The sequence below is a fragment of the Aythya marila genome (genome assembly GCF_965140915.1).
Source record: "Aythya marila genome assembly, chromosome: 11".
NCBI lineage: Eukaryota > Metazoa > Chordata > Aves > Anseriformes > Anatidae > Aythya > Aythya marila.
This window is the reverse complement of record NC_139052.1, coordinates 20,356,705-20,380,524: the sequence shown is the minus strand read 5'-3', so window position 1 is coordinate 20,380,524 and position 23,820 is coordinate 20,356,705. Positions and strand designations below refer to the sequence as shown.

The 23,820-nt window shown below is 41.9% G+C and overlaps 1 protein-coding gene across 1 annotated transcript in view; it reads right to left on the bottom strand.

Annotated features, from left to right (window-relative positions):
* Positions 1 to 23,820, bottom strand: part of MAP2K5 (mitogen-activated protein kinase kinase 5) — a 127,060-nt gene that overhangs the window by 3,400 nt on the left and 99,840 nt on the right. The window contains exons 20-21 of the mRNA XM_082769607.1: positions 19,002 to 19,063; positions 16,425 to 16,470 (exon numbers count right to left, since the gene is read on the bottom strand). Of these exons, the coding sequence (XP_082625733.1) occupies positions 16,425 to 16,470; positions 19,002 to 19,063 (108 nt within the window). The remainder of the gene's footprint in view (positions 1 to 16,424; positions 16,471 to 19,001; positions 19,064 to 23,820) is intronic.

The following is a 23,820-nucleotide window of genomic DNA, read 5'->3' as shown; positions in this document are numbered from 1 at the left end:
CATTGGGGCAATTAAAAAAAAAGCTATTACAAGACAGTCCGCTTCTCCCATGAATCTCCTTTACGACGGAGCGGCTCCCCGCAGAGGAGACGTCTCCCACCCACCACATCCTTGCCGTTCAGCTGCTCAGAGCACGCAGGGAAAGCTCGCCACGCTGCTCACCCTGTTTGCTTTGCTTTGCGGGGTTATTCCGCTGAAGCCTTGGGTTTTACGCACTCGTTTTTCTCCCTAGAAATAAGTTTCACCCGAAACCACTGTTTAGATTTCTCTCATTTTTATACTGCCCTAGCGAGGGTTTTTCTCAGCCTGAAGGGATGTTTTTACCAGGCTCTTTTTTTGTTGTTGCTGATTTTTTTTTTTTTAAATGGGGAATGTGAGAACAGACATCTCCACCAAAGCTAAGGTTACAGCGTCAGCGGGACCTGTATTTGCAGATCTTGGTAGCCAGCCCACGGCACGTTGAGGTCAGGCACATCAAGTAGGGAAGTCACAAGGAGCACAGGGTGCACAAGGTCCACGGATGGCCCCAAATCACTTTCCTGCCTCTAATACCCGGCCTCACCAGACCACACCTCGCTCAGAAGCACCTTGCTGCTGCAGTCACACCTGCAACTGCAACAAAAACACACAAAGAGCACACAACTGTGGACAATGTGTGAACCCATCAAACCTGCCCTTGGCCTGCTCACAGCAGCGTTTAAGTTGAGATGCAGTACGAACTATCTAAGAGGTACTTGTAGTCAGCTCGGCATCCAGAAATGTCTCGGGGAAAACAATCAAAGTTTCCTCCGAAGGCTCAAATCACCATGGTTGCACCAGCAGCAGTCTCCTCTACTCTTCGCAACTTCTTCACAAGGTCACCCCGTCGGGTTCTCCACGTTTTGCCACTATTCTGCATCCAGTCCCTGACTCCATCCCTTCTCAGGCACCTAGAGAAGGGCAACCATTAACTCCCACAAACCAAACCATGCACCTCAGAAAGCAGCGAATTAAACTGGAGATGTTTTTTGGAGGGGAGTGTGGAAAGAAGGGGAAGGGAGATCAGGTGAGGAGGGAAGGGAAAAACAAGGGAAAGAAAGGTTTAAAAAAAAAAACCTGCTGGAGGAGAAATGCAGCTGCACTGCCCCAGAGCATGCCCAGGCTGCAGGATGGGGCTGGGGATGAACTGTCACTTCAGGAAACAAAAAAGCCAAGGCAAGCTGCAACACTGGAGGTCAGCTATCAGTGAATTCTGGTCACTGAGCGACTCAGCAACAAACAAGGATCCCAGCCCTCACTACAACAGTGAGCGATGCCTTCTAAAATAAACACAACCTGCTGGACTTAAAAATCCCCGCGTAGATTTACTTTGCTTTGCAAGCTAACATCGACAAAGCTAACATCGATAAAGTTTCAATCCTCCATGAATGCATGGAGGATTGAAACGTGTTTTTTTTTTGTTGCAGTAGATGGTTACCAGTAGCAGGATGGCTCTCTTGGTTTGGGTGGTGCACGTACCTTGCTGCAGCTGCCATCCGTTTTTTGACGCGTTTCATTTTTGCAAATGCCAATTCTTAAATACTCACCGTGACGAATATTCAGCAATCAGCACACCCAGCAGACCCAAGCAGCAGAAAATACGCTCAAAAGCCAGCACCAAAGCGCTCCCCCATCCTGGCCAGGCACTGATCCGCCTCGCCCCAGCCCTGGGGTCTGGCTGGGCACAGCCTGCGGCGATTTCTGCTGCCGGCGGCTCGGAGCAGAAAAGGTCAGGCAGGACGGGGCTGGGGATAGCCACAGAGTGAGTGTCAGCCAGCCTAATTTTGTGTGTCAACTCTGAAAATTAGATAAACAATGACAAACCAGGCTTTTTAAATGAACTTGTCTCATCTCGTTCTCTTGATAAAGGGTACATTTCTCAAGTTGCAGTGTCCCGTCAGACAGGTTAACTCTTTCGAAGGGGAGCACCTCGCAGAGGGGGATATAAATGATTTAAATATCTGACATGAAATTAAAAGGGCAGCGCCCCCCTGAACACACAGCCCTGGTAATTCGAACTCGTTGCCCACACGCCATCAATCATTTAGCCCAGTCAATTAAATCGCCATTATTCAAGGGTAAAAGTTCCATAATTTTACCTACCCTTAAAATTCAGTAATTTGCTTTCATGGTTTTCTCCTCCGGCCTAAGAAATCTTCATTTTTGATATTAATCTGCACAGAGCTTACTGCAACAGACCCTGAATCGTGTCCTCGGCAGGGCTGCAGGCACATGGGGTGCTTCCTGCCCCCAGGGGCAGCTCTGCTCGTGGGTTCCTCTGCCACTGACTATGAAATGTCCACGTCTGGATGGCACCACGGTGGTTTAGACCTACACCCAGGTCCATAACCACTGCCACAGGACAGGCAGACAATAAATAACATTGTTTAAGCAATGCTCCTGTGATTTCAGAGGACTTTGCAAGCACAAAGCAAGTGTGGGTCAGGCTGATTTAATGGGTCCAAGACATATGCAGCTGCTGACCTTAATCAGGATGGTGAAAAAGCAGATTCCCAATTTGAAACACTAATGAGCCACCTATTTCCTTGCAAATCTGCAAAAATGACAGGGTGGGATCTCCTGGAGCAGAAGACATGGGGGTACATGGAGGACACAGAGAGGAACGTTAGTTCCAAGCGGTGCCCAGGGACACTGCTCTTATTTTGATAATACGGTCAGATCCAACCCCAGCATCACCTCCCTAATTTTTTTTCTGCTGGGCGGTGAGAGGTTAATTGGGGCAGCACAACTTGCTCCTGGCTATCCTGGAGAACGTGCTGGGATCAGGGCTGGCTCACTTCATTACTCAGGGGCACGTGAGCCCTTCAAACCTGCATGGAGAGCTGCATCCCTGCAGAAGGACACGAAGGTTAAGGGGAGGACACCTGGGAATGCCATCCCGTGGCCCCTCGAGCTTACGGATGGCTCTGGCCAGAGCAGCACAGGGACGAGCAGCGCTGTGCCTGTCCTGCCCATGCCACTGCCAGGATCACAGCCAGGTGCCCCCATGGCACCCACCTCTGATTTTGGTGGCGGTGAAAGCAGCAGCAGGTTCCTGGGGTGCTGCACACCCTCCCTCCTTCCTCCTCCCCAGCAAAAAAAAGCCATGCCCTGACTTTTGATCCTGCACGGCCAGGGCCAGCCTCTCAGCAGCAAGCTGCAAAGACAGACCTCAGCACGAACCTGAGGGGTATGGAGGAGGAAGGAGGGACACCACTTCAGGGCCCAAAACCTCCTGGTAACAACTGTCTGACACCCAAACGTGATCACAACACCTGGCAAATTGGAAACGACCCTAAAGGACTTCACGCTTACGCAAGGGATGTTAGGAAATAGGCAGCACTGCTGTTGGTTGCACCAGCGCGAGCCTTTTCACGCTCTCTTTTACAGGAATCCTCCCAGATTGTGTAGTAAAAGCACTGTGCTCCATTTATTACGGAGAGGCACAGACAAATTATGCATTTCATTTAAAAATTTGAATTCAGTGTAACAAAAAATATAATAAAAAGATCCCAACTGTTGCAGACATAGACTATCAAGACGATGGCAGTGCCCTTAGACAGCATTTCAAATACAGTTTATTAGCCTGTGATATGAAAAGGGTATTTTTATTGCATGATATAATGCAATGGGACCTTGGGCGCTCTGCAGAAGGACCTTGCACTCAGAAGTGTAATGAACCCATAGTCCAAAAAACATTATACTGTACATTAACCTATCATTAATGGCACATTAGGGCTAGGGGCATTGCACGCTTTCTGGTCAGGGCTCCATCAGGACAGTATGGAGGAAACCACAGTCTTCACAGGCTTAAAACAAATAGAGAAAATAAATATTACTGATGGCTACAGGCTGCTTTAAGGGAAGCTCACTCTCCGCTCAACACGCGATTCTGATGCCATTTTTTAAAGGGGGAGGGAAAAGACAATGCAGCAGTTTATTAGGCAATATTGGAGCCGGCGTGTCACTGCTCTGCAGCACCGAGTATCTCCGCGGTGCATCAGATGCCTCAACGCAGAGCTTTTCCTGCAAAAAACATGGCAGCTCTGAGCACTGGGGCATCTTTTAAGAAAAAATGAAAAAATCAGTGCCCTTCCCTCACCCCTGATGACACGGGTAAGGCTTCCCTGGCAGGTGGAGTTAAGACCTTGGGAGAACTTGCTCTGCCCCAGCTCTGCACAGCCCCATTGCTGCTTGCAGGACATCTGTGACCCATTTCCACCCCACCCCACTTTTGCTCCTGAATCAGCTGGGATGTCTCATGTCTTACTCCACTGGAGGTGCCCTCTGTTTGAAGGCAGGCTTGATCTGTAAAAAGTCTGTTTGGCAACTCATCCCTGGCTATCTAAAGGAGTGCAAGCCCTGCAATTATTGAAAATAAGAAATTGGCTGTAAACTAGTGCACCACAGTTAGCATCCCAGCTAGTTCTCCGATTGCTACTGATGTTTTTATGCTATTTACAGCTCTTATAATTAAATGAGGGCACATATTCAAGAGGAAATTCTTGCCCACTCCCATCTTTAGTGGGAATACAAGTCAGACCTCCAAAATGACAAATACAAACCTCAGCTCTGGAGCTGTTTTACCTCCCCGGATGCCTGGAGAGACAAAGTGTTCAAGCAACCCAAATTACCCCCAAACTGACCCTGCGTCCCCCTCTAGTGACCTCTGCACACGCAGGATTTCATTACTACTGCCTCCAGTCGTGGAGGATTTTACATCTAGAGCTTCTGCCTCCAAGGACAAGCCAAACTAAACGCTGTTCTAATTATCTGTGCTAGCTATCCACAAGGCCGATTTCTGCTCCCACAGCCAGGAATAGCAGCGAGGAATCCTCAGGCCAATACTCTACTGCTGACTCCCAAAACATTGTTAATTCACAGGCACAGAAGGTGTCAGAGTCCTCCTCAGGGGCTGCGCCATGCAGCTGCCTTCCCTCCATCGCTCTCTTCTAAGGCTCAAGTGGGGTAAAAAATCTGAAGGCTCCACATGCTCACATTGATCCGTGGAGACACAGGATATATACACGAGTAGGAAGACCCTAGACACTACTGAAGTATGATCTGGCTGTGGCATCCCTTGCTTCACTTTTGCGATTTTAGGATGTGTTTTGCCCACAGCAGGTAACCAAGTGTTTACTGGCCCAGATCTCTCCCCCAGTTGCCACCCTCTATATATTGACTACTCTGGGCAAGGGCTGCCTCTCACTGCACTTGGCAAAGAATTCAGCACACCCACAAGTCCGTCCTCAACTGGCTGCTAGAGCGAAATGTCCCATAGCATGGGCCAAAAAGACAGGGGTCTTCATATAGATCTGCAAAGCTGTGGGGGGCAGAGGGACTTCAGCAATTAGAAGATGATAGCATCCAGAAGATAATGTTTTCCCAGAATTTCCCACCCCACAGGGACATCACCTGTAGCTTCTGCCGGCTTGGAGAGCACAAAGCACCCATTTGTCTAGGGTATGGTGGGGGTATTGAAGTGGGTCAGAAACCACACTGATCAGTGGCTTTTCCTGGGTGTAGATAAAGCAGGGACAAGAATACACCTATAAGCAAAATCAAGTATCATTAGTCTCCTTGAAGTTTGTGCTCTCTTTCCTCATTCCTTATTCTGAGCAGTTAATAGCACGGCCCTCGCCTGCTAAACAGTTCCACGCAGAGTGTCGGAAAGTGGTGAGTTTTGTTTGTTGCATGGCCTCCCTAACATACACTGTAATTAAAATGTTGATTACTAAACAGTTTAAATATATGACAGACAATGCAGTTAAAGCCTACAGTTAGGTCAATATGTGATTTAGATTTGCCATTTAAAAACTCTCATTTAAATTTTGCATACATTAATCACTACCATACTTCAATGTTCTGATATCCACCTGACTACACTATTAAAATAAAACTTGCTGCCCCAGGGAAATCCTACTTATTCTTAATTGTTTCGAGGCTTTGATGGGCTTTTAATCTAAGATTAATTTATGCAATTTTAAATAACTCTTCTTATGATTAATAAGCTTGAAAATTAAAAGGAGTCTAAAGCAATTATAATGAGCATTTGGTCATAACCTCATTAGGAGAAGGAGTGAAGGATACAGCTCTGGAATTCTTACAAGACTACAATTTAAGGTTACTTTCAGAGGAGTCAAACATAGTTCTTGAAATTGCAAAGGCAGATTAGCCTAGGTCAGTGCTAGAACTGCGGCTATCTAGATTAGCACACTAATGATTTTATCCCTCTGATAATATTTAAGATAGTGAGGAGATGATACAAAATGTACTAAACAATGATAAATGAATAACACTATAAAATGCTGAAGTCTTGGAGCTCAATTTCCTATATGTATTTTTTTCCTCTGATGAAGACTCCTTTCACTTTTTTCCATGTTACTTCTCTGAATGTAGATGAACTTTTTCCAATGCACTTTTAGTTTTTATAAAATAAAATTAATGGTAAATGATTTTCAGAAGGTTTAGTAGTTTTGTTGATGCACCAAAATTCTTCTGCAATTTGCAGAACTTGTCTTTACATAATAACAATTTCCAAGCACAATGGGTGGATCCAGAGGAACAACAGCTTAACTTAAACCTGAAAACCTTAACCTGAAGACAAGCTGTGCACAAATCACACCCAAATTTCCACTTTTAAACAGTAATATACATCTTCCATGATGATTAAAACCCCTTTTATAACCTTCTTCTGAAGCTCTGGATGTTGGCCGTAGCCAAATAACGTGCTGGTGGCCCTAAAAGCAGCCCTGACCAGTGTGTCTGGGCCGGCCGCTCAGGACAGCAACTTATCACCAGACTCGGAGTCAAGAGGTGATTTTCTTTCAGATCAGGTTAGCAGCAACTAGTACAGCTCCTCTGACTTCTGTAGTACGGACTTGACTTTGTAATTCAATTCCTCCATACTGCAGAACCCCAGGGTGCGCATGAGTGAGTCTGATTTTTGCTACGTTCTTCCTGTTGTGCATACTCGTCTTAAATGTGCAATGGAGTTTTGGTTTTGGCTGTGGCACAGGCAGATCTATTCACCCATCTGCAGATCATTCTTTCTACAGCAGTTTTGCTTTTGATATTTGCCGTTAAACCAATAACTGTGCTTGGCATGCTTCTTGGTGCTTAGCTAACAAAACGAGCTAACTCCCAGCAAAGGTATTTTTCATGATGACTCTTAAAAAAAACTAAGGCAACCGAAATATAATTGGAACATGCTTTTGCAAGTGTTGCTGAGGTTAAGAAGAGCTGTAGAAGAGGAATAGAGAGAGTGGCCCAAGGCTGATAGAGTATGTCAACATTAGCAAGCTGTCGACAACAGAAGCAGATCTGCAGAGTGAAATGGTTGGTGCAGTGTTTCAGGGATGGAAGAGGTTTTACTTTTGACCAGCTCTGGTCTGGTCTATGGATGCAGTGCCTATTAGTAGCTGGAGCACATGAGGTATGTGCCTGGAGCACATCTTCTGCTTTGGTTTCATTTTAAATTGATTCGATTCATGAGCTTCAAGACCCATCTGTGATGAGAATGGAAGTGCAGTAGCTCTGAAAGATGTGGAGATTCAAACCAAAATGCACACCTGACCTAAACTCTAATGTTAATTCAGATGCATCCTCAGCAGGGTACTTTAGCTCTTGGCTCACTGTGACAGTCTTGTTGACACCAAGCAGACAAACACTAAAAACTGATGTAGTGTTTCCTTCAAACAAATTTCCCAGACAGGGAAAGAAGGGAGAAAAAAAATGTGCTTTCTCCAAGTTTAAAGAAACTGTTTTCTACTGACTGAGTTGGAAAAAATTGGAAAAGTATCCTCCAACTTTGGAGTAGAAAATGCTGTGTGAATACATGTGAACGTACATATACACACCAACAACAACCAAAACAATGACAACAAAACAAAAAAGATGATTTGACTGGAAACAAAAAGGAATAATGAACCATCCCACACGTCACTGGCATAGGGAAGTTTCTGCAAATTAACAGGTTGTTTTTAAAAGTACTCCATAAGATCATATCCCATTACATGCCTAAACACTATCTAGCGCAAAATAACACGGCTATGTTTGCCGGGTTTCAGTAAAAAGAATAAATAGAGCAAGTATTAAATGTTGAAGCACAAACATACAGTCTAACCATGCTGCGTCAGGAGCTGACGACCAGGTACAAAACTATGTGTCAATAAATGTATGGAACCCTACTAAAAATACAGGGAAGGCCATAAAATAAATAACCACTAGTTGGCTTGGCAAAAAAAAAAAAAAAAAAAATCATTTGAATTCCACACAAGGTCAGTGTGCAAACGACCAAGGCCATCTCGACCACTTCCCCCAGACCCCACTGGGAGCCAAGCTCGGCTCCGATGCCGGCAGGGCCGCGCTCCCCATGGCGCAGGCAGGCACTGGTGGAGCCGTTCCGGCCTACACCAGCTGAGCATCCACCCCAGCATCCCCCATTAAACTGGAAGGGGCAGATGTGTGTTTATGGGACAATGAACTTTTCCAGGGCCTCGGCTCGTCGCGCTTTGCCGTTACGGCCTTAATAAACCCGCGCGCTTCCCGCTCTGCGGCAGCTGCCTTCGGCGGGAGCGCGGGCAGCCGCTTCCAGAGGAGAGGCCGCGGCTTCAAAAAATCATGTTTAATTTAAAAATTAGAAACTGGAGCAGGCTGTGAGCGCAGAGGTTGATTGAAACAAAATTTAAATTCCTGTCAAGCCCATTTAAACACAGGGGCCCTTCATAGACAATTAGCTGCTCCCTGTGAACGCTGAATAAACTCAGGCCTGGTCACTGTTAGAAGAGAGCAGACCTACTGTGAGGAGCTGGAAAAAAATTAACTAAAATCAGGCTGTATGAAATATTTAGCCTCCCAGTTTATCACAGGGGTTTGAAAGTGTAAACAAGACAAAAATCGATTCCTCGGTGCCCTCCAATCAATCCCCCAAAATGGTTAGGGCATCTGTTTCTGCTAAATTTTGTTTACTCTGGCAGATTTGCCTTAATTGCAGTTGTTTATCTCCCATTGTCCCCGGGGCCCTAATCTCCCGATTACTAATACTTAACACTCATTTCACATCTAAAGCTACTTCTAATCCTCAACAGGTTTCTGGGGCTCTTAAAATTATTGAAGCCATGGGGACGGGAGATGCAACCTCTTTGTGAGAGGGACATTTTCTTATCTGCTACCAGCTGGGTCCAATCATCACCAGGGATGGCTGCAACAAAGGTGCTAAAAGGCTCTTTCACAGCCACTGCTGCTCCGCTGGGAATTCAGCGGATAAAAAAGAGCTTTGATGGAAAAAATCCGAACAAGAGGGCTATAACAGTCCAGCCAAATAAAGTTACTGTCATAATCAAGTGCTGTCAATCACAATGAAAATCCAATTAAAAATCTTTCAGTGCGGCCCTCTTAAGTAGAAAAATGTTCCCTATTTATATGCGTTTTTGTCAACTGCACAAATTAGAAAGTCGTATTAATTGATTTTTTACTACTTTAGGCCCTGATCCTCCAGCTGAATTTCTGTGGATGTAAGAATCAACTGGCACAAATCTGATTAAGGGATTTGAGGCATAATGCACACAGGTCATAGGAAGCCATATCTGTATCTCCTGCTTTATACTCTGCTCATTCATAGGCAATTACTACTCTTATTTAATACTGCAGGAGAATCTTGAGGTGCTAATCAGAACGCAGGCCCACTGTTGCTGGTACTATACAAATGTCAGCAATTTCAATCTGTTCGGAGTGTCTGAATCAATTTAAAATTCCAGTTTCATTACACAAATAAATACTGTACAAAGATTTCCAGAGCCGCCCATTACAGCAAATTTTGTGATGAATTTGGAACAAAAAGGAAGGATAGTATTCTAGGAGGTACAGATATGCCTCTTATTTTGGAACTATTAACATTTTCTTTCTTTTTAAAAAAATAAATATGTAGGGAAGACAATTGACATAGAAATATTAATATCATAAATGCACAACTTCTCAATGTATCATAATTCAAAGACTTGTAATTCTGCTACCAAAATGAGTGAGATGTAAATATTTGCCTAAGTGTCTGGAGAACTACAGTACAACTAGAAGTGCCAAATGGAACATTTGCTCAAATTAAACTGCAAAGCCCAAGAGACTCAAGACACCAAAAATATTAACTATCATCTAAGCTGTATCACTCTAAGCTGTTGCCAATTTGTTTTTGCCCAATTTCCTTAGATTTTCAATACTTCTTTGTGCCAGCTCAAGTTATTTCTTTTCACATTTCACTGGAAAATGCCACTATATTGTGCAGCTTTAGGGCATGTTAGAAAGAAAGAGTCAGATTTTCACATTTTCCATAAAAAATCAGCAGTGGTATGAGCAATGGGACTGCAGAAGACAGTGAATGAATATAACACCTTAAAACTCTAATGCTAACAAGTTAACCTTGTCACATTCTTAGTCTTCTGTAATTGCTGGATTTAGTGACACTGATAGAATGTATTTCTCCATTTCGATAGCTGATTTCTCAAGTGACAAAGAAGAGCAAATCATATCCCTAAGGACAGAAACAGCAGAGAGAGAGCGAAGGAAAGAGAGAGAAGGGAAGATCCATAACCCACCTTCCCCTATTTCAGCAGAGTGTTGAGTAATGCAGCCTCCTGAAATAATATACATTTTTTCCTCCAAATCTTCAACTATCCTGACCAAGGAAGATGACAAACACACAGTAACAGGAACACCTCGAATCCTAGTGTGAAATCCCAGCATTGGTGAAGTCAATATAAATTCTTCATTGACTCCAGCATAGCCAGGATTTCATCCAGGACTCCTTGTCCACTGTGTGTCTGTGATCGATTGAGGACACAGTTTAATATTTATCATGTTTACAACAGCTGAAATACCTGGCTCTGTACTTTATTTTTCCTTAGGAAGTCAGGAAAAAGCCCTTTCCTTTACATCTGGTATGTATTTTGGTGTCTGTCAGAATTTCTCCTTGTCATGGGGTGAATGAACTGGGATCATTGTGACAGAGGACAGCCTAAATGTTTGCAAACAAAGCTATCCATCACAGGTTCAAGCACTGACAATTTTATGCTGGACAAATCATCTCTGATAGGTGATCCTGCACTGGCTCGGGGACAAAAAAAATATGCTTGTAAGTAGCCAAAGAGTGAAAATTCTTGGCTCAATGTGATCCAGCAATGATGCATAAACATCTAGACAGATCGAGACAGAAAACATTTATCTGTAAGCTGTCTTCAGAAGATTTACTGGATGCACCTATGAAAAGCAAAGTGCAGACAGCCCTCTGCTTTTTGTTAAAATTTAAGGTCATCAAAAAACCCAGCCTGTTCAGCGCTCTCAGCTACTCAGTCAGTGATGCCACTGCTGTAATGCAAAGCCAAATTAGCTGTTGGGGGAAAACACTGTTATTGACAAACACGAGTGGAAGTACGCTATTGGCTTTATTCTGAAGGTTTACAGGGAAATTCAGGTAGGATTACGCTGATCCTCCACTTGTTTGTTTAAAGCACTAAAGTATTTCCCACAGGCTACAAACTACGGTTTAACACAACAAGCTGCAAAAAAATGTAGCTCTACCTGGTAAGAACTGCTACTGATCAGACTCTCTAGAAAATGACTACTTAAAATAGTGCTACTTAAATGCTTCTCATTTGTTGCAGGTAGGGGAACAAACAACCAGAATCCATATTTGACAGTCTGCAATGTTCATGAAAACATATTTAAATATAACAAATGATCTATGAAAAAATGCCCACTGTAGCTAATAAGACCAAGGTGCCTACCTAAATGTCATTCCTGAAGTGTACAGAGGGATTGCTGAATGCACAGGAATAGGGAATTTCAATATTGCACTAGGCGTTTAAAAAAACAAACAAACATAATAATAATAAACAATAAAAAAATATTTTCAGCAAGTCAGTGGTTTTGACACAGACAATGTACAATTTATCATACAATTCTGAATTAATCACGTGCCAACATGAGAAGTATCATGAATTTAAAGTTTAAAAAAAAAAAAAAAAAGGAGAAAAGCTAGAAGTTGTAATTCCTATTTGGAGATCTAAACAAAAATGAGGAGATCTGTGCAAAAGGAATCAAGTGCAGAAGCTGACTGGATCCTTGGCCAAAAGCACTGCCTCTATCTGCCCAATATGTCCCTCAAGAAATCCAAATGGCATCCTAATGACTGTACTTTGAGGCATCCATGGGAAAGCATAAAGAAATAAATGCTACATGCTTGACTTTTGGTATTTCAAATACAATTTCCTTAAGTAAATCGCTTTCATTTATTCAGCAATATGTAGCTTAGTAGAGTTCAATGCTGTACTAACAAAAAAACTCAACCGGAGACTTCAGCAAATCTGCTGTTTTTTTGAAAAGCACATACAATCTGCAAAATAAAAGGCCAAGCTTCCAGCTAAAGAAGAGATTTTAAACAATTACCAAAGCGGGATAGTGATATCATAAAGGCAATTTCTGCGCTAGCTTGTTTTCTGAAACTCTCTTTGCCTCTGAACAGCTAGAACAGATAATAACTATTAGTAAATCAAACTCCTGCAATATCCAGCTGTGTCTCACACATTTACATACAGATAGAATGGGTATATGTTTTTAATATGTATGCGATACGTACTTTTACCACAGCTGAAGTGCATGTACAAAGGAGGAGGAGAATGGGAATGGAATCAGCATGAGATAATAAAGTGGCCTAGATAAAGTATTAGCCAGCGATTGATCTCAAACAGGGGATGTTGCTTCTCTCTGACCTGATTACTTACTATGCATAGATTCCATTAAATAGAGCTTAGAATGGAAAGCTTCTGAAAAATACCGTAAATACAGTCAGATCTACAGCTTCCTGAGCCAAACCAGCGTGCGGATGCCTACCCATACACTCGGCACAAGCAGGAGCTCGAACCTTCCCCGTGCCGCCACGTCGCGCTCGCAAACTGCATGCACCCCACTCGTGCCTGTCCGTGCTTCCCCAGCAGCCTGGCTTGCAATGCCAGATGGCTCCGTGGTTTAAATGAAAACGGGAAGTTCACAGAAAAAATACTCTTTACAGAGAAGAACTGCTGAGATCTTGCTTTTCTGGTTGGAAGGGGAGGGAAGAGAGATGGAGGAATACACTAAGATGTGCAGATTTCCATGGTGCTGAAACAGGAGCAGGTTCAATTTAATTGACTCTATGCCCTTCTTGTCTTAAGAAGGAGCAAATTGGAGACAAAAGAGCAGACACAGTAAGAACAATGTTCAGAACAACCACTGGTGAATTATAAAGATCATTCCTTCCCCAGAACGGACATTTTTCCCATTGCTTGGTGAAATTACGTTTTTTTTTTTTTTTTTTTTTAAACACTCCTGTGGAAAAAGTATGCTAATTGGAAATACTTTGAATCAACTAAATTGCTGATTATGTATACACAGAGAAACTGGTGTTATATCATTTTTGTGGACAGGTGTAAGGAAGACCGGGTATAAATAGAGGAAGTTATTTTTTGTCAGCTGTTACGGAAATCTGGTGTTCGCTTCCACAAGAATACCTATGGTACTAGAAAGCCTGATTTTATACAGGAATTTCATACAGCCTTGGCTTTGGCCCTATTTTCTAACAAAATGTGTGTAGTGACTTTTATAAAAAGAAAAAAAAAAAAAAAGGAAAAAAAAGGGCTTCTTAGCATGATAGACGGGGTAAATCCATCCCTGATGTAACCCTGTGACTTCACTGGAGTTGCCAATCTGGCTCTCCAGGTATTGTTAGTTGGCTCTTAAAATGCATTTAACAATTCACTGATTATCAGGAGAGCAGAAAAAGATTGATGTTCTGCTCCCTTCATTTTGCTTCCAGTCTTTAATTATACTAAATTGGTTACAAAATAGTGACTTCCAGTACGGTTAATGTCCATAGGGGAGAAAACTTGCACTCCGCTGTTTTGTCTGAAGCTAACGATGATTACACGTTACACCTTTCGTCCTTGCTAGTACATTTCAAAACAAACAGCGAACAATGTGAAATCCTGCTCTCAGTGAAATCAACGGTAAGCTGACCTTGAGAGGTCCAGGATTTCACTGATAGTATCTGCATCACTCTACCTGCTACTGCTAGTTAACACAGAGATAGCCGTCAGAATTACAACAGAGGCTTCAGAAACAGAAGATGGGGAATTAGAAAGGCTATTGCGGTCACAAATTCCAGAATTCAGAGGATGTTTAAAGGTTTTGGCCCCGTTTTCCAGCTAAGCATGGAAATGCACATACACATATGTATGTTCTGATATGCTTATGTACGTGTATTTATTGCATATATATGCAAATGTATGTATGCATATAAATATCAGAAATGAAGTGCTCCTTGACAAGGCTGGGTCAGTGCAAGAATGCAAAGGACCCGACCGGAGAGCAACTACTGAGCTAGCAGAGAGCCTGCTGCAGAAAAGCACAGGGTGCTCTGAGCCCATCCGGCTGGGAGAGGGAATTTAGGCCAGCTTATGAGGGTCAGCCACATTGCAGGCAAGGACTGGGTCACTTCTCTATTTCAGCAGCAGTCTACTTCATGCTTTAGTATTTGCTGTTGCAAGTTCATTTATAATTGAATAGGAAGTAGCATGAGGGAAAAAATGTGTTAAACAAAAGATTTTGTTTAAAAAGTAGGAAGGCTTTTTTTTTTTCTTCTCTCTTTTTTTTTTTTTTCCTGGGCTGCTATAATTTTAAAATTATTTTACAAAATACCTCCTTAAAAGGGGACTAGCACACTCCAGGGCATGTAGTTGTAAAGATAAATCTGTGCACTTCCCTGGTACTGCAGGCACTCACCCTTTGGCCTCATTTTTATGACTCTACACCCTGGAGTGGTGTTATTGCTTACAAACATACATATATACTTATGGGGGTATGTGCGATCTGCAGATGTTTTATTTATAAGTGGCAGGCCTATTGCATCACTGAAACATGCATTTACAAACAGATACAGGTTTTATGAAACCCTATTCCGTTGTTTTAATAGCTAAGCTATCCAGCCATAGCATAATAGTGCACAAGGTAAATGTGTCTACATCTCTAGAACCTGTTCCAAGTTTTCTCAGATGTGACTAACTGCAAGAATTTTCCAACCATCAAAAGTTAATAAAAAAGACAAAATAAGGCAGAGTAAGCCTTTCATATGAGACACACACCACCACAAAGTGGAGGGGCTCTGATAAACTTCAAGGCCTCATTTTGCCAAGGTATTTAAGCAGGTGCCTAACTTCAAATGCAGCTCTATTTAAGTTAATATCCTTAAAATGAGATTCACAGTTAAATACTTTACTAACCAGGGTCTGCACTGAGACTAGTCTGGATTGTGAGATATCTGCCCCAGGGCATCTGTGGAGATTAGCCTTTAACTAGAGAATCACTGCAGTAAAAACAATTGTTTATTTTACTTGTAATTCGTAGCATGTAAGCAAGAAAGGAAATGACGCAAACACGTTCCATGTCTTGTTGAAGTCTGCTAAAATTATTCCTACCTATTCAATGCACAGAAAATAAATTATAATATTTTTACATAAATCTGGAAGTGCCAGGAAACATAGCACATACAAAAAGTAATGAAACACTTGAAAACCAAAGATACTTGATGTGAATCAGAGGAGACTACAACTCCTATCTCCCATATAAATTATTGTAAATACTCAAAACAATTGTTTGATTCTGTATTTTTCTAGTAGCTTAAAAACAGTACTCTGCACTAAATGCACAGCCACAAGGGACCAGCTTAAGAGCAGGTACCCCATTATTGCCTTAGTGAAAAAATGACATTTGCTAGAAAAAGAAGTGGTCTCTGAGCTCAGATGCCAACACTGAGAGCCTTTCTATGGAAAGACCAAAGCAACATATTAACTCAATCTTCTGTAGCCAAACTGATTTCATTTTACATGAATATAAGTGAAAACAGTAGCTTCTGCATTTCATTAAAAATACAGTATTTTAACCACATCCCCTGTTTTCAATCTTCAGATTTTGAAAGGTTAAGACTAGCAAACGATGACAAGGAGTGACCTACATTAAGCTGTAATCCCTGGACATACAAACTGAAAAAAATGTGTATTAAGCATCACAATCGCTTTGATTGAAACTTGATACGGGCTGTGAAAGTTCTGTATTAACTCCCCAAACCACAAATGAAGCTTTGGCCACAACAAACGTAACAGCAAAACATCCATTAACTTGAGCAGAATCAGAATCCCACCTTTTGTTTGGGTGTTCTCTTTAAGTGTGTAATTGCTGCACAGGCCAGAAACAGTTCAGATTTAAATTTGTACATGCTGAATAAAAAACACAACACAAAAAATGGCAAAAACTCCACTTCCCTATACATTAATAAAAAGCACTCATACAAAAACCACACTGGAGGGCTCTGAAGTTTTACTTACCATTAAATCTTCGGGAGCTGGTCTTTCCTTTGGTTGCTTTTTCATGCTATATAACATAAAACAAAATGTTCATATATAAACAAGTGTTTATTTATTCCATTTGCTTAAATAGTGAAGACACCCTCTCTTAACAGAGACAGACTGTGTCTAGAATTTCAATGTATTTCTTAACTTTATCACATACCAACAGAAGACAGGGCTCCTAATGGTGGCCAAGATGTTAATCAACTTCTCCTCTCCTCTCTCTCCCTCGTGGTCAGTGTTCCTCTATTATTTTGTTGACTGTTAGCCAATTTTCAATTTTCTGTATGTACATGTGTCTTTGAAGTTCCCTACAAATGTCTAGGTTTCATTCATCATTTTTGAAAGACATCATACCTACTAATGCCTTCCTCTCAATGAGACGTAGAGACAACAGTTTCCCTTTTATTTATAGGTCTACGCTGCTTGTAACCATGAATATGTGTAAATATGAAGATCATTGAAAACCAATCAGCTCAGAAGGTATAATAAGTTGATTCTCATTTTGCTAGGGATTATTACATAGCTTGACATAACATATTATACAAACAGGTGGGAAATTTAACTCTAACACTAAACAGCTTCAGGAAAACACACAATACCCTGGGGTTTCTACCTTAATTTTTTCACATTCATTTCCATTACACTGCAGGGTGATAGTTCATTACACAGCATTAAGCTGTTTATAAGATCATGTTTCTCATCCAAATAGTCCTAGTTTTCTGTGCAACAGGTGCAATTAGCTATTGAAGACTGTGCTTAGCTGCATGAAGGAACACAATAACATGGCACAGAGGTGACCATCAGGAGCTGCTTACTGACTAATTGGATTACATCCAAACAGCCAGTGTTTATGGCGTATCTGGTATAAAGTCATAATGTCTGATATGCTGCTCACTTGACATCTCTAATACTTACTAGAAATTGATTGCTTAAATAGCATTCAGAGTTTGCTTTTTTAAACAGTAACGCCTCCTTCTAAAAAGAGCTGTGTGCTCTACAGCCTACATAACACTATATCTAAAATATTAGATAAACCACGATGCAGTTAGGTTGCATTAATGATACGATTTACCTTCCCTACAAATAACTACACGCACCTCAAATAATGCAGGCATGAGCAAGTAAAGCAAGCTGTCTGACGAGTAGGTTGGTAACAGTTCTAATCTGACAGTCCAAAGTAGCTGCGTCCCCAGGGAAAACAAGGCTATTAGCCACCATCAGTTATGCTTCAGTTTGACATCTGTGGAAATTTTAACACAGGTTATCCCTCCCCCAGCCTCAATGAGATTTTTTTTTTAGTTTAAAAAAAAAAACAAAAAACAGCCTGTCGTTACTTTTTGAACGGATTAAAAACGTACAGCTTCATGCGCATCAGTTGTGCTGCAGAATCCCCCGAATGGAGGTGCTCTTTGTAAACTGAAACTATTGAAAAAGGAGGCCTACGTTATGCAAACTTGAATTATTTATTTGCTTTAATTAACTGATCATCAGACTGCTTTTTGTTTCTGTATTGATTGTTACATACTATGTCAGACCTGGAAGGCACTCTCTCCTATGTTAGCTATTCAAAACAGAAATATTTTAGATGGCTTTTTCTGCAGTGGCTCTCGCACACAGTACAGAGAATTGGAAAACGCTGTGAAGCCTGACCTACAGATCTGCGTGGAGCCAAGGGTTTCGAGTGCCTTGTTTTCGCTGAGAAAACATCCCTGAAGTAGTCCTCTCGTCCACGCGGCTGCTGCTCAGTGGCACACACTGAGATGGCTCCATCTGATTTAGCACAGCTGAGCATCCTGGAAGTGCATGCTCACAAAAGGGATGCTTCTCTGTCAAACAAATCCTAAATGTACAAAATTCAAGCTTGTTTTTTCTGCCATACATAAATGACTGCCCATTATTATTTTTTTTTTAAAGTGAATGACAGTTAAAAAAGATTTTCCCTTCACTCTGTTTCTTTAGGATAGCTTACCCATAAGACTTTTATTCTCCTGTCACTAGAGAAGTGTATTCTTTATTCTACAAATTCCTCCTTGCCTATTCTCCTTTAATTTAAATGGTCTTCAATGAACTATTCAGTTTAAGGAAAGAAAATATACCCTATGGTGTGTTTTAAAATACGATTCTCAGTAAAAATTACTTACTGCAAAGCCAATGAATTAATCAAGGCTACTTGCCTTTCTAAACATTGTGGCAATTTTATAAGTAATATTTTAAAAAGCCCTAAATAATGATATTATACACCTGGGTTTTTGTGGCCTCTTTACCCTCAGATGAATTCTTAAGAGTCTCATTGCACAAGACTGCACCCACATCCAGGGCAGGTTTATTAAAACAGGAAAAACCCTTGTAAGTACTTTTACGACCCTTTGTGTAAATAACGTTTACATAATTTAAACAGTTTGCTTAGCTTTGCTGCCCCATCTGCCCAAGGCCCCCAAGTCCCTCTTCTCTCAGAAAGGATGCAAGGAAAGCCATAAGGTCTCGCAGAGCTGCAGAGTTAATGGCATGTATCATTTACATTGAGGGCATGGCATGTTTGCAAACTGAGCTTACCATTGAGTGATGAAGTGTACAAATGGCTCAGAGAACTCCCCGACTGGAAGGACGGGCGATTCCTGGGATTGGATTGAAACAAGAAGCAGAGTCAGAAGCAGAGAAGACAATTTTTTAGAAGGAGAGTAATATAACAGCGACAACAACAACAGCCAAAAAAAAAAAAAAAAAGGAATCAACAAAGCCTCCTTTTCACACAGAGAATTTGAGGGAGAAAGGTACAAATTCTTCCGAGAATGTGTTATAAAACACTGAATTTCAACTAATGAGTATTACACAATGGGTAAAAACATGTGGAAAGACACTGAGGGGAGGTGAAAAAAGGACAATGATAGCCACAGGGTAAAAAGGAAGGTAGGGAAAGTGTAAATGAGAAATTAATGATTATTTAAGTAACACACAAATGGTCTTGTAATTAACAAAGAGCTGTGAAATTATTCTTGTGTTGACCTTTGTTTCTTTCACTGCATTTGCTATTTATTTACACTCATGTTTATTTACACTTATTCATTTTAGAGGCTCTCCTAATTCGCAGTCTGTTCTAGATTTAAAAGATGAAATAATTTTTAGGGGGAAAATATGCAAGATTTACCAGTCTAGTGAAAATAACCACTCCGTTTTTATGAAAGAAAAAAAAAATTAAGAGCACAAGGAAAAAATATAGAAATGGGGAACAAACAACATCACCATTTGCAAAGAAGGGCTTTACGAATTTAGGAGTTTTTCCAAGAATGACAGAGAGCTCCACTGTGTTTATAGTGTAACAGCTCAGGATGTAATGAAATTACACTGCAGAGTACTTTAACAGTGTCATCTCATTAGACCTACAGTTGGAACAAGAGAGCCACATAAAACAGGCAGCTGCAAATGACTCCATTCTCATCTATTCTCATTTGCTATTAAAAATACCTTTCGGCGGCTTTTTTCCTCCCTGACATCCCTACACAAAGTACCCTGCAAAGTATGATACATGCACCTATTTAAATTAACAAAGGAATGACTTATTTTAATCTCACTGTGCTTTGGAGTGCTTTGGCCATTTGGATGAGCAATATATCATTACATACAACCTTCCAGCGCTGCAGGCAAGAAACTCAGAGCGTGCAGCATTTGGTGGGAGCCAAACAATTTCTCTAGCACACAACTGTGTCAAATGCATGCATGTATTCATTATTGAGAATGTGAGGAAATAGCTTTGATGTAGTGGAAAAAAGAAGATGATAAAAGCACCTCTGCAATGTGTGTGCCATTATCAATGGTGGCAGATAGACACAACTGCAGAGCCTCCTATGTGATTAGTAAATATACATATAATTGCTGTGGCCAATTATCAGAAAAATGAGATCGGTAATTACAAGACAGAAAATTAACTAGAACTCTTATTAAGGCTTTGTTTCCAATTCAAACAATTGGAAACTGCTGGAAAATACAATTAAATCAAAAGTAAGTGAAGAGTAAAAGGAGAAGCCAAAATTGCTTTACAATTTTCAAAGAGTTCTATTAAATACAAGGACTGTTTGATATACCATGCCCAAATTCTCTTTGAACTTAGCCCGGGCGAGGGAGAGGTTATTGTCTCCAAACTTATAAATGACATCAATATAGGAAGGTTTGCACTGGAGAGCGGAAGGAACACAAGGAAATAAACAGCGCAATTAAACTTTCTCCACTTCAAAGGACCGTGCATGAAAATTATTCATATTAATACAGAGAACGCAGAGCCAAATGTCAGGCTTGCTTCCACTGCGTGGAGCCCAGCAGGTTTATCCCTCTCCCCATCCTTTTCTCTTGTCCTGCAGAAGTCTTCCCCTCGCTGGCACCTGGGGTGGCAAACACCGCCGTCCCCAAGAGGGACAGAATCGGGGCAGGAGCATGAGAAAGATGCTGGGCACATGTTACAGATCACTGAAAATTGTAAGGCGAAGCTACCGGAGCCCTCTCCGTGGGGAAGTGGCCCTGCCTGGCGATGTTCCCCCGCTGTTTCAGCACAATGGGAGCGAGGAGCTCCTCGCGAGCATCCCTCTGGCGGGGCTGCCGGCGCGGATGGTGCGCGCTGGGGGAGCAGGACGGGCACGCGGCACTTCGCACCAATTTGGTAGGTGATAATTTCTGCAATCGCAAAGAGATGACGGACCCCTAATAGGGTGAAGCTTCATTATGAGAGCTGAAGAGAGGCTGACGAACTGCTCTGAAGCCACCAGCCTCTCGCTTGGGCTGCGCCAAGCAAAGCCAGCGGCAGGGACCAGGCCATGAAGACCCACACGGGTGCCTTCATTCGGTGGCTCTTGAACTACAACACAGCCAGAAGATGAGGTGCTCCGACATAGGCATGCAAGAATATCTCACCGACCCCAAACACTACATTTTGGCACAGCTTTCTGTCAAAACTCAAGCATTTTAACCTCATCTGGGCCTAACTTCTACCCAGGCCTGGCAGGCATGGCCAGGTCTTTGCTGGCCTTCCTTCAGGAGCTCAGGAAGAGATTGTGGAGGCAGGGAGATAAACCTGGATCTCAGCAGTATGAAAACAAGATGCTTTCATGCAGCCTTCCCAAGGATTTCAGACTGCACGTCCCACACATTTGTTGGTCGTTCACTTGATGAATTGCGAGTCTTTTGGGATGATACATCGATCTCAAGAAAATACTCGCTAGGAAGTGTGTTTGAGGGCAAACAGATCCGTGGAAATAAATAATTCTACTCCAGTAAATATGAGCCAATTCTTACTTTACAGCATTAGGTAAGTCAGGGGAGGAGGCTGCAGATTTTGGTTTTAGGTGAACCAGGAAAGCATGAGATCTCAACTACTTACAAAGGTAAATGCTGAAAAGTTCCTTTTTTAAAACAACTTCAGGAACAGAAAACATCCCTTCAGTTATGATATCTACCTGGGGAAACCGGTGACTGAAATATTTCTGTTTCTGCCGTTGTTCTATTCAAGAACATTTGAGTAGTGGAAAGATGAGAGTATTTTGTACTTTGAGCTATTCCAGTGAAAGACGTGTTCCTATTGCTGCCTCTGGAACTCGAGCAATTGCGATGCTGTTGCATCAGGTATAAGCAAAATTTTCCCAAACTACACAAAATAAGTACAGCCTGTATTTTATCATGATGTTCCTCAGACTATGACTCTGGCTGACTCTCAAAGGGATGGGAACGTTTCGTTTTCATTAAAGACAACATATTTAACCAATATCTTGAAGAACAATATATTGTGGATGCTGCTAAAATGGCAGTAGAGTCACAAATGGTTGCAAGGGGCAACGTACCCATTGCCTCTTACATCCCCTGGCTGCTTATTCCCAAGGCTGGCTATTGTACCAAGCCCCCGAGCAACATTTCTGCAACTGGGATCTGCTGCAGGAGAAGACAGGATCAACCTCAGTGATTTCTCTGTGATCAGCCTCAAAACCAGCCGAACCGTGCACATACGGTGCGAACGGGGAAGGGCAATAGGAAAAAAAGTTTGAGTGATGCCTTTGCCTTGTGAATAATGAACAGTTCAAGAAGGTCAACCCATTACAACTGAAACCGTTTAATTATTAATTATGCACAATCTATGAGCAAAAGGACAAGTTCAGAATGTTTAATGTGTGGTAACTCCGACTGGACCCTCTCTTGGCATTTTGTTATTAGCACTTGTCAGCAAGGTGCTCAGGCATAAAGAAAAAAGCACAGCGGCAGAAAATCCGAGCTAGCAGGAGAAGGGAGGGCTTTAAACTTCAAACACTGATCCTAATATTTAATTTATGGAGTGCCAATGCTCTGGTATAAACCTTATTGACTTCCATGGAGTTAGGAGAAGTCCCATTATTTAGACAAAGATGTGGGAAGATGAACACTGTAACAATCCCTTCAAAAGCCCTTTCTTTTGAAGGGACTGATGACATTACTATCTGCATCTTCTTTTTTTCCCACCCCCACAGGTCTGAACAAAGAGTGAACAACCTAGTAATGTGTCCAGAAGCCAACCAATCCTTTCCTGTCTGTGCAATAAGAGTTCAAATGAGAGGTGTAAGCATTATTCTCACCTGCTTCTCAAGTCTGCTATCCGAAATGTCTGCTGATCTGTTTTGCTCCCATCAAGCAGAGCAGTAGCAGAGCTTCTGCTGAGGCTCAGGGAAAAAATAATGTACAGCAAACTCACAAATGATGGAAAGAAGAATAAATATGGATGAGGTACCTTCCTCTCCTTTCTGTCCAACTTGAAAGTTTCCCTGGGTAAACCCAAATTCAAGCAACAGATACAGCTCACAAGTAGTTTTGCCTCCTCATCTGCTAACTCCCTCTCCATGAAGGGTTAAAATTCCCCATTCCCCACAGCTCCAGAGCTACTGCGATTTTGCAATACTCTCTCCTCAGTGTGCGTGCTTGTGCAGAAGGAAATGCCATGGTCCTATGGCTCTATGGCCACAAGAGGGAAGTTAGCAGAACCGAGTAAACCGAACTTCAGCTACTCTCTCCTCTGGGTTTCCCCAGCACACCCTGTCTTTGAAATTATCATCTCCTCTGGGCAGATATTCCTATTCTGCAACTTGTCCATTGATGCCGAAATGGCAGTATTTAATAAATCATGTGTGCGCTTTACAAAGCATTTTTGGCTTATCACTTCAGCCTAGACAAATCTCTAGGACTGAAGAATTTGTATGCACTCCTGCTTCCCTGTTGCTAAAGCTTTCAAATAATACCCTTACTTGTTTTTTACTTTGCAGCCAAATAGTGATTTTTTTTCAAACAAACTTAAGTTTTAGCTGTACCAGAAATGCTGCCAGTTGCAATTATGTGTAATAACCGCACTGCAGTTACAGAGCTGTTTCAA